The following is a 16,358-nucleotide window of genomic DNA, read 5'->3' as shown; positions in this document are numbered from 1 at the left end:
ATGACAAGAAAAGCCACGTTCTGAAACCTTTATAAATTCTGCCAGTTTCCACAACCGTTCTTGTTTTGCCTCTTTGATTGTGGCTTCTCATAATGGGGGCATTGAAGCCCCCCCCCCCCGCTTGCTAGGAATCCGTCTTTGCCCCAACCATTGTACAGTTGCCCACACCTGTTCAAGCATATGTTCATAACAATGTGATCTAAACTCTTAACTCTTTGATTTAAATCTGAGACTCTCAAGAAGCTGGGAAAAAAACCACACAAACCCACAAGAAACCGGGGGAAAAAACCCAAACCCATTGCTTTTACTGCTCTTGTGTGGAATTGTGACTTATGTATGTACTCCTGGCTTCTTTTTGGTTCCGTCCTTCAAAGGGTCAGAAAAAGCACCGAGAGGAGAATTCACTTAGCACAGATCTTGCAAATTCAGTCATAGATGCTGGAAAGTTCAGGATCACCACAGACCTGTTTGGGTTAGTGGCCACAGGGCTTCTGTGAAGAATACCAAAAAGGTGAGCAAGTGGGTGTGTTTTGCACATTGGGCATAAGGGCAACGTATGAGCTACACCTAAAGGTGGCCTTTCTCGTGGTATTTGGATACGAATTCCTCGCTGGGCATTTTAAGGAAAGGGATTGGATATAAAAATAGCTGGCATTTTAGAATACGGTGGACATTTCTAGTCACTCTAATCCCAAAAAGCTGGAATAGAAACCAGAGGGCTAGTGCATCTTTCCCTTTTATGTTCACAACCTCTCAGGGCATTGTTTAACGGTACTAGCTAACATGCTGGGCGCGTCAAAAACTTTCCACCCTTTTCTTCTCCCATATCATTCTCTCTCTCTCTCTCTCTCTCTCTCTCTCTCTCTCTCTCTCTCTCTCCCCCCATCCATTCCTAGCTGTAACAAAAGAAACCTGTGATTTCTCTCCCTTTTCCTTCTTTACCCCATGGTCTCTTAACTCTGTGTCCTTCTGTAGGGCTCACTCCAGCAGTACCGCAGCAATGCCGGCTCCCCGGCCAACCAGTCTCCCACCTCTCCTGTCTCCAATCAAGCTTTCTCTCCTGGCAGCTCCCCTCAAGTAAGGGACTGTATGCTTCTAAGGCTTCTGGATTCCATGCTTCTCGTTGTTGGCCCCCCCCCCTTTTTTTTCTCTTAATTTCCCATTGTCCAACTTTTTATGTCTTTGACTCCCCCTCCCAACCTCTTTAAAAATTATTTTAAAACAGCCTTTTCCAAGCTGGCACCCTCCAGATGTGTTGGACAACAACTCCCAGTATGCATGGCTGGCTGGGGGATTCTGGGAGATGTAGTCCAACACGTCTGGAGGGCACCAGGTTGGGGAAGGCTGTTTTAAAATATTCTTGATCAAAATGGTGAGATGTGTAGAAATGAGCTGGCTTTTGTATAGAAGAGATGCGTGAGGAATATTTAACCTCTGCAAATTCTGGTGCAAACTGACCTGATCTGCCACCTCCCAGACTGATGTGTGAATTGGGACATATTTATACACTGAGTGTCGCACTTCAAATTTTGCAATTGCAGTTCTTACCTCAAAAAAACTCACCACCCCATACTGAAACACATTTTTAAAAAATGTGTATTGTAGGATGCAGTCCATCTGGAAATGTGTATTTTGTGAGACTGCATTCAGAATGACATCTTTAAATATGTACTTAAATACGAATTTCCATGCAGATTTTTGAACCAAGAATCAACACATTAATGCAGAGACAGGGCAGAACAGACTTGGGAATGAGTGTATGTGAAATGGACACATCCATCCCTTGCCAGACAAAAAAAAAGGAAAGGCTTCACAGAAGGCATTAAATCAGGGGTGCAGAATGTCTGCCCCTCTGAACCCCTGCATTAAAATAACCTGTGGAACCTTCTGCCACAAGGTTGTTCTTTGTTTTGTTTTTTATTATTGTTCTCATGGAGGAGGATAAGGACTTTCATGGGCTGTTAGCACAATAGCTAAGGGGCTTCCCATGTTCGGAGGCAACCTACCTTTGAATGCCACTTGCCGGGGAGCAAGCAACATCACGGAGGAAGGGAGGTCTCTCAGCAGCTATTAGCCGCCATCTCCAGTGAGTAGTACATTCTGGGGACAAACAAAACAGGGCTGTGGCCTCCATGCCCCGCTTACAGACTTTTCAAAAGCATCTTGACTGGCTACCGTTAGCAAGAGGATGCCAGTCGTCATGGACTATTAGCCTCATCCAACAGGGCTTCATGCCCTTCTGGAAGGGGAAGGCCACTCCTAGGCTATTAGCCTTAATAGTTTGTGGTGGAGCAATACAAATAGGATGTAACAGAGCCAAACATTAAAAATGTCAATAGTAAACCACCACACTGTTCCAGAGATGGGGTGCCACAACAAGAAAGGCCCTGCCTCTTACCTGTTACCTTCTGCCTCACAAGTTCATGCAGGAAAAGTGAAACTGCATACAAATCTTTTGTCACGTTATACTGGGGGTTGTGGGGTGAGAGATGGAGACAGGGTGTTTGGCCCTTCTAAATTGATTTGGGGTCAGGTTGCATCTCCAGCCAATTGGTTTAAGGGCCAGGCTGCATTCCCATAATCATCATCATCATCATTTCCATAATAAAGCCATGCTTTGGGTGCAGTATTGCACCTCTTGGCTTGCTTGCAGCAATGCACGGCCAAGTTTTTTATTAATGGAAGAGAGCAAACTGTTGACGGTGCACCCCGCCCCCCCGCCCCATTCTGCAGGGAACTGCACCTAGCCAAGCCAGTGAAGAGACTCATCTTGGATCCTGAAGTGCTGAAGTGGTGAAAAACTTCCCCGTTAATATCTACAGAGCAGCTTTTGCTGCTGGCAAAGTTATTAAAACAAGCACATTTAGGATTCCCAGGGGGGAAATTTATATATCTGTATCTATTCTTGGAGGTCTACTGAGTTGTTTCAAAGTGCCAATTAAACAGGCTTGTTCCACTGCACAGTTATAAATTAAAATATTTTATAATACCTTGGGTGGGGAGACCAGACAGACCTTGCCATTGCAACTTTTATAGGAGGTAGTATTCCAAAGTTTGGGGAGTACTGTTGGTTTTTAATGGATTTTCAAATGCATTGACATGGAAGATGAGTCCAACACCACTGAAGTTTGAGTCTGCAAGATGACTTGAAATTTTCCAAAAGCTTTGGAAACTGGGATGCATCCTCCCTCTCCCCCAAGTATGAAATACTTTTTACAGTATGTTCCTGATGCAGCAAGCGACGGCCACTATAGGAAGCATGGGGCTTGTGGCATTTAACAAAAACAGAAGAACAAAACAAAAGTCAGCAATGCAGGCAGATCACAAAAATCCTTCTCTTGATTCAACCACAAAGGCTGCCCCCAAACAGGTACATAAGTAGCCTTGAATTGAGTCACACAACTGGTCCACCTTCCCTGAATGCAAAGCAGGTGCTCTCTCACTGGGCTGCGGCCCTCAGTACTTCCCAAAGATGCTCAGGCTTGGACTCGAAGTGGGGAAGAGTCATTGAGAGTGCTGTCTTGGAGATGTAGAGATGAAACATTTCTGTAAAATTGAAACCAATAATGGGGTGGGGGTGGGGGACCTGAACTGGAATTTCTAAGCACTATTTCCTTTGTTATGAAGCCACTTACTCGTAAGAATCTGAAATGCATTGTGTAGAACAGCTTTCCCCAACCTGGTGCCCTCCATATGTGTTGGACTGCAACTCCCATCATACCCAGGCAGCCTCTTGTGGTTTTCAAACACATCTTTAATTCCATCCAAGTCTTTCATTGGTTTTATTGCCAGCTCACCAAATTTTCATCTGAGGCTGTTTTATGGATTGTTTTGGTTTTTATTCTATGGTAACGACTTGTGCTTGTCCCTAAAAGTCATGATAAAAATAAGGAGAATGTGTGTGTGTTTTCTTTCATTTTCTTGAAATAGTAATTCACAGACTTTTAGAATTGGAAGGGAACTTGGAGGTCCTATGAAGCAATCTGCTCAATGCAGCAATCTTAAAAATATATCCAGTGTCAGAGATGCAGTTGCAAGTGACTGCATACCGTGGAACCAAAATGTATTATACTTTTTGCCAATTAGAGGGGAAAGTACATTGATACTGAAGCAAATAGAAGGGAGGCTCTGCGATCTGGGTTTAGAATCATCTGGGTTTAGAAAAGGTTTACATGCCTCAGCATTATTGTGTAGAAACAGGAGGTGCATATTTTAATTTTTTTAAAAGAGCTTAGAAAATAAACCCCTGTAATGTAATTAAGAAGGAGCAATAAATATAGGTGTGCAGGCTCTGCAGACATGTTACAAGAGCACTACCCTTTGCACATTCCTGATTTGGACCAAATCCTTTTCTGCATCATTTTTTAAACTACTTTGCGACCTTGATTCCTAATAGCATTGCTTGATTAGTAACAAATGCAGGACAAACGTAGTAGCAACCCTGTCACCCTGAACCTTATTGTCTTTGAGTCTTAGATTTTTGGAGCTTTGTGGTGGTGTGAGGTGGACGTTTCAATATTGTTTTAAAACACTGTTTGTTTGTTTTTTAATTTTAACACTGTTTGTTATTTCATTGTTTTGAAAGGAAAAAAAATGGGTTGGATGTTAGGTTGCAGTCCTCTACCTAACATATCTGAGAGTAAGTTCCATTGAACTCAATAGGATTTACTTCTGAGCAGACATGTATAGGGTTGCATAGTTTAAAAAATTATTCTGTTTCTTATGGCTTTCAAAGGTTATTTCTAATGTTCATCTAGGTTTTAATGTTCTTAAATGTTTGTAAATTGCCTCGGTCCGTTTCAGAAAAGCAGTAGAGAAATACAATAAATAAATAAGATGGAGATGCCACGTTTCAGCAGAGCTTCTAGGGCAGTTTATAAAAACAAGACAAAATAGCGAATAATACCAACCTTCCCCACCCTGGAGCCCTCCAGACTGTTGGACTATAACTCACATCAGCCCCAGCCAGCATGACCATTGGTCATGGATGATGGATGATGTAATCCAGGAACAGCTAGAGTGACATGGGTTCCTCACCCCTGGCACAGTGCCATTACCATGCAATCAGGGGGCCATATTTGCAAGCAGTTTCATAAGTCAAAAGTCTCCCATAGTTCCCCTGCCCTGCTCCTCCGTGTTTAAAATTTAAGACAGAAGTGGTTTTTCAAATATGTGTGATTGTGATCACACACACCTCTATTTGTGGGTTTCTGGTGCAGTGGCAGTATAACCTTTATCTCAGGGGATCCTGCAAAGGGTGCCATTTTCTCCACGCTCTCTATCTCCTCTCTTCACCCTCCTTCAGAAGCTTCTCTGGAATGAACTCTGAGAACATAGGCTTGTTAATCGCGGAGTTGACCAAACAGGCAACAGAAGGGGTGGGGGGTGGGGTGTCCTGACAAGCTGGTGTCCTCACTGAAATTCAGCCCACGAGACACATGGACTTTTCTCCACCCTGTGCCCTGTTTCTTTGCTTGCAGCAAACCTCCATCCTGGGGAGCGTCTTCGGTGACTCTTGTTACGATCAGCAGATGACAGCCAGGCAGGCAAATGCTTTATCCCATCAGGTGAGCGAGTGTTCCATTTCTCTGCATCAGCTCTGCTTGCTGGGGGATTATGGGAGTTGTGGTCCAACACATCTGGAGGGCACATCTGGAGGGCACAACACATCTGGAGGTGAAGAAGGCTGCTGTGCGCGCGCGCACACACACACACACACACACACCCCTCCAGCAGTCCCCAAATGTGTTCTGACTTGGCAAGCTTGTGCACCCCCAAAGTACCTTCCAGTCAGCATCCTGCTTAGGGGTGCATAGTTGTAATCCTGATGGGTTTTCGGGGGGGGGGGGTGTCTGTTCTCGTATCCTGCCTTCTGAATTGTCTGCCCGCAGAGGAGGGTGCCTGCTGCATCTCTGGCAGCAGGGCTGCTCTGGGCCTGCCTTCCTGAGAATCTCATTTTTGCCCTGGGCTAGACAATGCAGGGTCTCTTATCCAGCAGCGGGACATTGTGGCAAGATAAAGAGGCAAAGGGGACCTGCACAGCACTGGAGAAGCAGAGACGGGCTTTAAATTGGCGATGGGTTATGCAAGGGCCGGATTCGTCATCCAGGCTGCCAGTTTCCAATCCCTAGCCTACATATTTGGGGAGTTCCTGCTTCACCCTCAACTACAAATTTCCATCCTTGGGCAATATTGCCTCTCAGATGATAAATACTTAACAGTCTACTGCAAAACCACATCCCATCCACAGGTTGATGACATATTTATTCTGCCTTTCCTCTGAGTAATGCTCAGAGGGGTGTATATGCTATCTCCCTCCACCGTTTTATCCTTGCAACAGTCTTGCAAGACAGGTTAGATGGAAGAGTATGATGACCAGCCCAAGGTCACTTACCCGCTGCCAGGTCATAGTGAGGAGCAAATTCTGGGCTAGCTATGGGAAGATGCTAGTCAAACACAAACGATTGCCTTCCAGCCCATGGGCCTCCCTCCTTGGCCTTGCCCCATCCTCTTTGGGCTTCTGTGCTGGCTGTGTGGAGGCTGGAGCTTCCTCTCCTCCCTAGCCAGCATGGTAAAGCAGCAGATTACAGTTGCTGGGGCTTGACTCGGACCAAGGCAGGCGGGCTTAACTCTTTGGTCTCTGCTGCAGCCTCAATCCTAATTGTGGGTCCTGTGCCACCAGTTTGCATTAGTGGGAAAAACGCCTATTCCAGCTGGAGCCCTAGGCAACTAGCAGGTGCTGGAGGCCCAGTCTAGATCAGGACTCTTGTGTGGCATATAGGAGAATTTAATTCATGGTTCTGATTACGCCTACACACACACACGCACACACACACACTTGCAATTTTACAGTGTAAATTGCAGACATGGACTTCCGATCTTGATTGGGACCACATTCGGGGGTAAAGGCTTAAAGGTCTGCTGCTATTCCCCTCCCACACACACAAAGTCTCAGTCTGGATTGGTCCCCCAGCCCCTGCTATTTGCATTTGGGGGCAAGGGGCGGGGGATGATCTCCCATTGCTGTGAATGGGAGACTTTTTTCCCAATGCAAATTACAGTGGTGTGTGTGTTTGTGTGAGAGAGAGAGGCCTTGCCTCTTTGACGTCATTTGGCTCCCCCATCTGGTTTTACTCGCCCTTCTGTAGCTCACTGGATGCCAGCTTCTGGATGGCAGTTCTGCTGCCCTCTGGCCCTCCTCGGGGGCTTCCCAGAAGCACCTGCTTGGCCACCACGAGAAGCAGGACTCTGGCCTGGCTGAATCCTCTGTCTGATCTAGCTGGGCTCTTTTAAGTTCTTATCTCCAGGATTCCTTCCTTCAGCTCGAGCAGTTCAACATGATCGAGAACGCCATCAGCTCCAACAGCCTGTACAGTCCCTGCTCCACCCTCAACTACTCCCAGGCGGCCATGATGGGGCTCACCGGAAGCCACGGAAGCCTCCAGGACACTCAGCAGCTCAACTATGCCAGCCATGGGAACATCCCGAACATCATCCTGACAGGTGGGCCAGCTCTATGGGCACGGGTCTTTGGTGAAAAGCAGGCAGGGGCCCTCAGCCAGGAGGGTGTATGGCAGGGGTTTCCCCTCCATTGAATCTCCTGGAAGGGCTGAGATAGATAGTGAAGAGTGGTAAGGGAAGTGAGAGGGGGAGACTGAGGGGGCGGGGGAGGATGTGGTAGCAGAAGATCAAGGAGGCACATGTAATGGCAGCCCTCTTCAAATCCCAGAAGGGCTGCCAAAGAGAAGATGGCAAAGACTTGTTCTCTGCTGCCATCCCAGAGAGCAGCAGGACTAGATCTAAGGAAGGCAGATTTAGTTGGAACGTTACAAGAAGCTTTGTGACGATCCCAGCAGTTCAACTGTGGAGCCAATGACCTAGAGGGGTAGTAGGCGTGCCTTCCCTGGAGCTCTTCAGGCAGAGGCTGGGCAGCTGTCTTGGGGATGCTCCCGTTCTGGTTTTCCTGTTCCTAGCAGAGGGTTGGATGGCCTACAAAGCCCCCCCCCCCCATTTTAACTGTGATATGAAGAGTTTAAAATAGACTGTTGGTCATCCAGTGGAACATGCAAGGTTGAGGGCTGAAAGGCAAACCGGAGGAGCAGCTCTTCCCACAATGCAGAGCAATTGCACAGTGCTCATTACCACCGTGAGCCAGTGTACCGGAGAGTGTAGCCCTGGTGGGCCATGTTAAAAGTCAGGCCATGTTTTGACCTGCCAATATTGGCTCTGTGTAGCAGGCCAAAGGGCTCCTTGTAAGTCCATTCTCTAGCATGGCCAGGAATGGAGGCCTTTGTGGGAGACCTCATCCCTTCATCGTGCACCCTGTGACAGTCAAGACACAGGCCAGTGGGAGTGAGCAGCAGAAGGGAAGGCGGAGGGGGTGCTTCTGCCAACGCCTCTGATGCTGTTTGTGTGCCCTTTACGCGCTGGCTTGGATGGAGTAAAGCAGGTGAGGCATGCAGGAGGATTGCTTGCTTTCTGATTGAGGGCTCTGGAGATCACCTGGTGGGCCAGATTCATCTCCCAGGCTGCCAGTTGCCAACTTCTAGCCAATTTTCCTTTCTGGATGCCAGACACACGGGATTAGAGGAGGCTGTCACCACCTCCCAATTGGGATAATGAGCTAGCTGCTCTCAGAAGAGCTGGGTCCTCTGTCAGCCACTCTGTCCCCCAAACAGAGAGGCTCTTAATATTCAGCATTCAGTGCACATGAGGAAATGGCTCAGATTGAAAGAGAAGAAGGCCAAGCATGACCAAAGCTCTGTCTTCCTCTTTCTCTCTCCTTGCCCCCCCCTTCTAGTGACCGGGGAATCGCCTCCCAGTCTGTCGAAGGACCTGACCAGCTCTCTGGCCGGGGTGGGGGACGTCAGCTTCGACTCAGATTCCCAGTTTCCTCTGGATGAACTCAAAATTGACCCCTTGACCTTGGATGGGCTGCACATGCTCAACGACCCCGACATGGTCCTTGCTGATCCTGCCACAGAGGACACTTTCCGGATGGACCGGCTGTAGTGGGGGTGGCGGAGGGGGAGGGGTGCAGCGCGAAGAGAGCGCGCGCCAGAATTGCAAGTACCAGAATGTCCGTGGCGCTCTGAGGGCGAAGGGGCCAGCCTCCCTGGGGCCTGTCAAATCTGATGGGGAGCTGCTGAGAACCGCGGCTCCACTGTGTGTCCAATTTAGTAATGCTTGTTCTCCACTTGCAGAGCAGCTGCCCTTCCCTCCATCCCACCCCTTGCCTCTCTCCTTGGTGCCATCTTTATCCCTTTCTGTACGCCTTGCTTTTGGGAGAGGACATTTCTCCGAGAGCCATCTCTCCCCTTCCTTTCCTTTCCTCCCTCTGCTTGTCACCAAAGTTCCAGCATTTGGTCCTTTTTTATCCTTTGCACAAAAAGTTTTGTTTTTGTTTTGTGGGGAGGGTAGCAGAGAGATTGATGCCCCCCCTCCCTCCTGGGGCAAGGCAGAGTTGTCCAGAAGAAAAAAAGGTTATTTTCTTTTTTGTTAATTTTCTGTGTAAACTACCAAGTCTTTGGTTTCTGTTACAGAAACACCCACCTCCACATGAAACTAGGGGCTTTTCTGGGGGGCAAGGGACAGCTTGATGAACTTTGCGAGGGACAAACAACACCATGATTTCTAAAGCTAGAATTTGGTCAATATTTCTACCTTCCCTATGGAAACGGAAGGTGGATGAGGTGCTTGGGGAGGGTGGTTTAAGAGTGGCTCTCCAGATAAACATTCTGAGGCAGCTGCTGGTGGTGAGGCGTGCGTGCGTGTGTGTGTGTGTGTGTGTGTGTGTATACAATGGCTTGCGATTGCCTGCCTGTTTTTCCAAGCCCGTTTCCTTGCCCGTTGTCCTGAACTCTATTGCTGCCTGCTAGCTCATCTGCTTGTGCACACAACAGCTTACAGCAACAGCTCTTCAGCAACGCCATCCAAAGACTTAGTTGCGTGAGCCACATTATTCCTCTCTGTCAGCACAACAAACTATGTAAAAACATGGTATAATTTTTTTTTTGGGGGGGGGGAGCGCCAGTAGAGGAAAAGCAGGAGCAAACTCGTCTAATTGCACATTCAAGTCTAACATTTCATGAGCTGAAGGAATGAGAACAGTCTCCTGCAGGGTTTTTAAAAAAATACTTTTAAAACAATGCAGTCTTCTTTCTTTTTGTTGCTTGGAAGAGGTAGTCCTTATACTGTATTTTTTAAAATCTCTCTCTTGCACGTGAAGTATCTGTCGAGTAGGAAGAAGGAGCAAAATCCTGTTGGCCTTGGCCTGGGGTGCAGGCTGACCCAATAGGCACTGCAGGTGTCTGCCTAGGGTGGCAGAATTCCAGGGCTCCCATACAGGGAGAATCCTTTAAGCGGGTTCCGCCCCAGACCAAGGGGAAATTTAGCCAACAGCAGAGTTCTCCTGATTCTATGCTCCATAAAGTCAGTGGAGATGTATTTCGTTCTGCGCATCTGGTGTGAGGGGAAAGCGGTTCCATTCATGGGGCTGGAACAGTTTTAAGGAGCAACCCTGGCATGTTTATTCTTCAGTGTGGAACGCTCTAATCTCTGTCAGACCAAGGGCCGTGGGATGTGTGTGGGTGCCCGAGAAAGCGCTACCGTGGGCATGTGTTTGGTTGTCCCTAGTGCATGTTCCTTTCCAGAAACTGGCTGAGGGGTTATGGAAGTTGTAGTCCAACACATCTGGAGAGCACCAGGTTGGGGAAGGCTGCTTTGGACAGTATTCACTTCCCCCAGCCAGGTCCCCCAACCTGATCTTGTTTTTAAAATTCATCTCACCAGTATGCTGTGCCATGTTGGGAGGATGAAAATGGCCGTTTGATGGGCTAGTTGAGCGATACTTATTCCCTGGAGTGGAGTTGTGTTAGCTTAAAGAGAGTTTCTTGGCTGGTACAGCCGACCTGGCAGTCCCCCATTTTAGCCAAAGCTGCACAAGTATCACCCAGATTGTACTCTTGTCTTGTATCCTTCAGGTCTGGGGTTTGAGTCCTGGCCTCTTCACCCACTCCTTCCTCTCCCAGTCTCCTGAACGCCTCCCATACTTTCTTGGACAACCCCCTCCCATGAGTTACAGCTGGATTTCTATGTCTGTATGTGTGTTGCGAGGAAATCCCATTCTGAGTGCATGTTTGCTTCTATTTTGTTTGTGCCATCATCATTTTATAATTTTTGCACTAAAAAAAGAGATGTGGGTTTCTTTTAAAGTAAACAGTCTTGTAGATGCTCTGTGTAGCAGTTCAATGCAATGTTCTCCTTCCCCCCACCCACTTTTGGTTCCCTCTCCATTCTCATAACCCTTGTCGGTGTTTTAGCCTGATCACCTCTATTATTCCCAGTGGTCTACTTATTTCAAGTTTACTATGGCTGTTTCTCATATACAGAAGGAAATCCCCTCAATTAAAAAAACTCAAGAGGCTGTATTCTGCTTCACAAATATTGGCCCAAAGTACGGCACAGGCAGGATGCCGTTCTTTGGTCTCTAGCAACGCTGTTACATTCATGCAGTGTCTATTCGGAGCTCTTTGTCTCTTGTTGCCCTATTTTGTTGAATCCTATGCATGTCAAAATCCTTTTTAGTATTTGATCTGTTGTTTTGGGATGGGGAGGTAGACAAAACTTTAAAGATGCAGCATCCAGTTTTGGGGAGAATTCACAACCTTTAAACTGGATAATTTTATGGGGAGATATAAATGGCTATTTTCTCTCTCTCTTTCTTTTCTTTTTTTAAAAATTACACATGTACATAGAAGAGCTTGTTTTAAGTAGTTTTACAAAATGGCCTTAATTTAATATATATATATCTATATCTAGATACAGATATATATATACACCTGTACACACAAAACCCTGTCTGAAAGCAATTCGTTTTGGGGTAGTTGGGGATTAAGGACTATTTGCTTTGGACAAATATTGTTTAAATTTCACTTACATCTGGGGATGGGTTGGAAGCAAGGTTTAAAGACAGTGGGGTCGTAGAACAAGGCGTATGTTGAAGATTTTGATGGAGATGTTCCCCCTCTCCAGCAGGGGGCAGTGTTGCTGTTTTTGTCTTACTAGTTGAAAATCTAAGCAGTAGAACAGCTTTCCCCAACTTAGTGGTCTCCAGATGTGTTGGAGTACGATGCCCATACAGGCTGGCATCTGGAGAGTGCCTGGCTGAGGAAAGCTGCAATAGAAGCTCTAAAGTTCTTCCCTGTCCTTTAGGATTCTGCCTCCCATTTCAGGGAGCTGGTGGCGGGGTAAAAGTTCTTGTTGCTCATGGCTTTATAGAACAAAGAAAAGTTCCCTCTTATTCAAAAAATGAGTGATTGTTTGTTGCTCACGCTAGCAGAAGAGTAGTCGGGAATCAGATTTAAAAAAGCAAGCCTGTTCTACAATTGAACTCAATATTGAGTCTGGCTTTAGCCCCTGAATGGCACAATAGTGCATTTGTCTTATTTATTTTCATCCAGTGCATCTGTACATCCTCCAAGATGCTCAGGGCAACATAATGGTTCCCTCTGCCCCTTCATTTTATTCTCACAACAACCCTGAGAGGTAGGTTGAGAGGGAGTGACTGGTCCAAGATCACTAAGTCAGCATCTTGGCTGAGAGGGGATCTAAACCTAAGTCCAATTCCACTCCTATCACGACACTTGTTTTTGGTTATTCTCTCTCAGCTTTAGTACCCTGTCTGTGATATGGGGTCCATTAATAATACTGGTGGGGCTGGGCGAATGAGAACAAAAATCCCCACCAGAATGTGATATGTGCCCCAGGGACTGCTGTGTAAGCACGGCCCTATGTGGGTATACCACAATTTAACAGATGTAGGAAAAAGTTATCAGTGTGAAACTGACCACAATTCAGCTTTTGAAGTTTCCAGTCCTTATGTGCCTTCACAAAACACACCTGAAAGTGGGTGTGGGCACTGCTTGCTGACGTCTGAGAAAACCAGAGGGGTGGCTGGGCAGTTTCCAGTGGCTGGCAAGGGCAATTCAATACTCTGTGTAGCGAAAACGCATGTGAGCATGCACAGAGTGCCTTTTCCTGCCCAGAGCCCCTGTGGCTGTTGGCAACACCAGAATAAATTTATGTAGAATTGTTCAGTTTGAACAGGTTTGGTTGAATAGGTTTTTTAAAAACAAAACAAAACACCACACAGCCCTGGATCCTGGCCTAACTTACTGGGTTGTTGTAAGGATTTCTTTGAGCAACTAGCGGAGAGAGAGATGTACCAGGAATGTACCCATTCCTTTTCATACCCCAGCCATATTTTTATTGGGCTAGGACAGCCGGAGTGAAAGGACTGTCATCCTTAATTCATTTTAAATATCCCTTAGCAGGTTATGCTGTCTTCGTGGAGATCACTGCCGCACAGCTCTGTCCTGTGGTGCCAGAAGAACGTGAGGAACTGTAAGATCCTAGGGGCTGGGGGTGAGCAAAGGTGTGGACCCTAGCAGCAGGGCCCAGGCACCCACTCTCTGCACCACCAGGGCATTTTGCAAGCTGAGAATACTGCTGGCTTGAACCCTACAGGGCTGCTGCTGCAGCAGGGCAGGAGGGGTGCTGTAACTTGTCAGCCCAGCAGAAATCAAGCTCCTCAAGTTGAACTGCTTGCAGACTCCATGGAACTCCACCAGGACCACCTGCAACACATTGCTGGCTTGCCTGCCTGCCTCCGGGCTGGCACCACAGGGTGGGTGGCTCTTTGGCTGGACCAGGGCTTCTCACAGTGCCTTCACTGCCAGCCTGACATATCTAAGGGCCGCTAGAGTCCAAGAGCCCAGTGGGATCACAGGCCCACTCTAGCTTCCAGGCTTTGGGGATATCTTGTGGTTAAAGCCATCTCTTTTGGAAAATCTGTGTGGAACTGGTTCCTTTCTTTAAAAAAAAAAAAAATCCCCCAGAACCTCCATCAGTGGGCTCTGGAAAAGGCAGCTCTGGTATCATGGAACCTCCTCAATTTCTCCCCTTGCAGGCTTGATGGAGATGCACCTTCTGAACATGTCAGAACTGCCTCTTGCCCACAGACAGACCTCCTTCCCCCTGACTCTGCTTCTGAATTTTTTAGGAAGAAGCGGTGCTCCAGTTCCTCTCCCCTTATGAGTTTCTGTGCTGGGGGGGGGGGGGGACAGTTCCAGTGGGAAACAGGCATAGTCGGAGTGTTGAGCCTCAAGCTCTACCCTGTTCCCCTTTTCCCCAACCAAAAGCTGACATGCCTCTCCTAAGGCTTAGCTACTGGCAGCAAGTTCTTTAACCTAAAATATGTTGGTTGGCTCTGCTCCTTTTGTCTACAGCCCCACCCATCACTAGAGAGCTTCTCCAGAAATAAATTCAGCCCTTGGGCTGAAATAGGTTTGACGCCCCTGAGGTATAGAAACCAACACGGACGTCAGAAGTTACTTTGTTCTCCCACTTCTAATGTTATACCCATCTTTTGGGTGGGGGTGTGAGCGACAACTTTGAAGGCAGGGCAGGGAAAGTTTAAAATAAATAACACTTTAGTTCACCTGGCCAAGATCAGTCTCAAGACTGGGTTTGCCTCCCACGCCAGACAAAGTGAATGGATTAGCATGCGAGAAAGCTAACTTTGGTTCAGTATGACAACTTCAAGCTTTAAATGGGTGTAGCGGGGGGAGCTTTGGGGGATGATTTCATTTGTGTATATTAAGCAGTGCCCCTATCTCGCATTCTGTTTCAAATGTAGGATGATAGCTGGATTGGGGCCTCGCTCTATAGGGACAGTCTACCTCTTGAGCGCCAGATGCCAAGAGAAAAAACAGCCAGGCCTGTCTCCTTCCTTCACCCCCTGCTTGACAGCTTCGCGAAGGCACCTGACTAGCCATTATGGGGAATAGCATGCTCAACTCAAGACGGGCCTTGGTCTGATCCGGCTGCGCTCGGGCGGATGGGGGGGATGAGAAAACCCATCCCCTGCAAAAGGCCAAACACAGAGTGCTGCATGCGCAGGGTAACGGTATCATGTTATCACTCATGCTTTCTGCATGTGAGCAATCATCTTGCTAAGCACCTTGAAAACACACTCTTGTATGGGCAAAACGTTGCCGATTTTAACTGCTTTTTGTTTCATATTTTTAAAGTGGCAAGCCAAGAGACTTCGCACTTTTTTCTTTTAATATGAAGATAGGATTTGATTTTTCTTTCTTTTTTATGGCTGACATGTGGCCTACTGGTTTCATCAGCCCCTGCTCCCTTGCTTGGATGAAGCCTTTGGCAGAATGTCCAGAAAGAAGCTACCTAATCCCACTGTAAAGATTCAACAGCCCCATGCTTTGTAACAATGAAGGCGTATTAATTTTTTTAAATATCCTCCCTAGGTCACTGTGACAACATTGTGAAAGAGCAATTTAATATTTATGTATGTATTCTTTAAAAAATGTCAAAAACACCAAAAAAAGTGTTTATATGTTTTATTATTGTTATTGTTATTTTAGTTGTATATTTATGTGATGGCGGCAGTCGGCACGAGACTGCATTTCACTCCCCTACATGGACACCGTGGTGACATTGGACAATGTATTATAAATCATTTTTACTTTTTTAAAAAACAGGGGAGAAAACCCCTTACCATTTGTGTGAAATTTCTAACGTTGCAAGATGTGAATGGGCAGAGAGGGTTGATAACAAACACTAAGTTAAGGAATGTACCAATCTGTTTGAATTCTTTTTGTTGTATTTATATTTTTCTTCGGGGAGGGCTGTAGCGTGTGTGTGTGTGTGTGTGTGTGTGTGTGTATATATATATATATATATATATATATATATATGAATATATATATATATAAAAAAAATAATAACATGAGCTTGGCCAATTTCCACTATTAAAGGAAGGCATGAAGGGAAGGCCGTGTGCCAGCTCTTCAGAGACACAGGAAGGCTCCCAAGGCAGCCGCTGCTTGGTAATGCATTTATTTTCTTTCATTTAAAGCAAAATGTGTAATAGCAGTCAGTAACTAGCATGCATATTGCGCAGAGGCTGTGTAGATGCTGGGTAACATCCCTATCCCATGGGGCAAGTGCCATCTATAGAATGATCTTAAGCCAATAATTAAGGACTGGATGCACTCTTCATTTTGCCTGATTTTTCTTTCTTCTTCTCCGTGTCCCACACAGTCTCTGTATAATAATGAATTTCCCACCATTCTCTTCTGTATCTCACTTTTCAGATGTCGAACTAAAAATGCGTCAAAGGAAAAGAAGTCCAAAAATCAGTTTTTGGGTGGGTGGGTGGGTGGGTGGGTGGGAGGCAATGCGTCCAAGATGCAGCAGGACGTGTGAAAAGGGTCCAGCTGTTTTGACAGATCACAAGCTGAACTTGAGCCAGCAGCATGATGCAGTTGCTGAAA

The 16,358-nt window shown here is 46.6% G+C and overlaps 1 protein-coding gene across 3 annotated transcripts in view; it reads left to right on the top strand.

Moving 5' to 3' along the window:
* Positions 1–11,427, top strand: part of CRTC1 (CREB regulated transcription coactivator 1) — a 79,580-nt gene extending 68,153 nt beyond the window's left edge. For 2 of the 3 annotated variants that reach the window (XM_084826078.1, XM_084826076.1), the window contains exons 11-14: positions 976–1,077; positions 5,481–5,567; positions 7,323–7,503; positions 8,801–11,427. In XM_084826078.1, the coding sequence (XP_084682204.1) occupies positions 976–1,077; positions 5,481–5,567; positions 7,323–7,503; positions 8,801–9,012 (582 nt within the window). In that variant the 3' untranslated portion in view covers positions 9,013–11,427. The remainder of the gene's footprint in view (positions 1–975; positions 1,078–5,480; positions 5,568–7,322; positions 7,504–8,800) is intronic. The other variant, XM_084826077.1, reaches the window with a different exon arrangement.
* The last annotated feature ends 4,931 nt before the right edge of the window (positions 11,428–16,358 follow it).

The sequence above is a fragment of the Heloderma suspectum genome, chromosome Z (genome assembly GCF_057233095.1).
Source record: "Heloderma suspectum isolate Gila_16-S chromosome Z, 16-S_ref, whole genome shotgun sequence".
NCBI classification, from domain to species: Eukaryota; Metazoa; Chordata; class Lepidosauria; order Squamata; family Helodermatidae; genus Heloderma; species Heloderma suspectum.
This window is presented reverse-complemented; position numbering and strand designations above follow the sequence as displayed.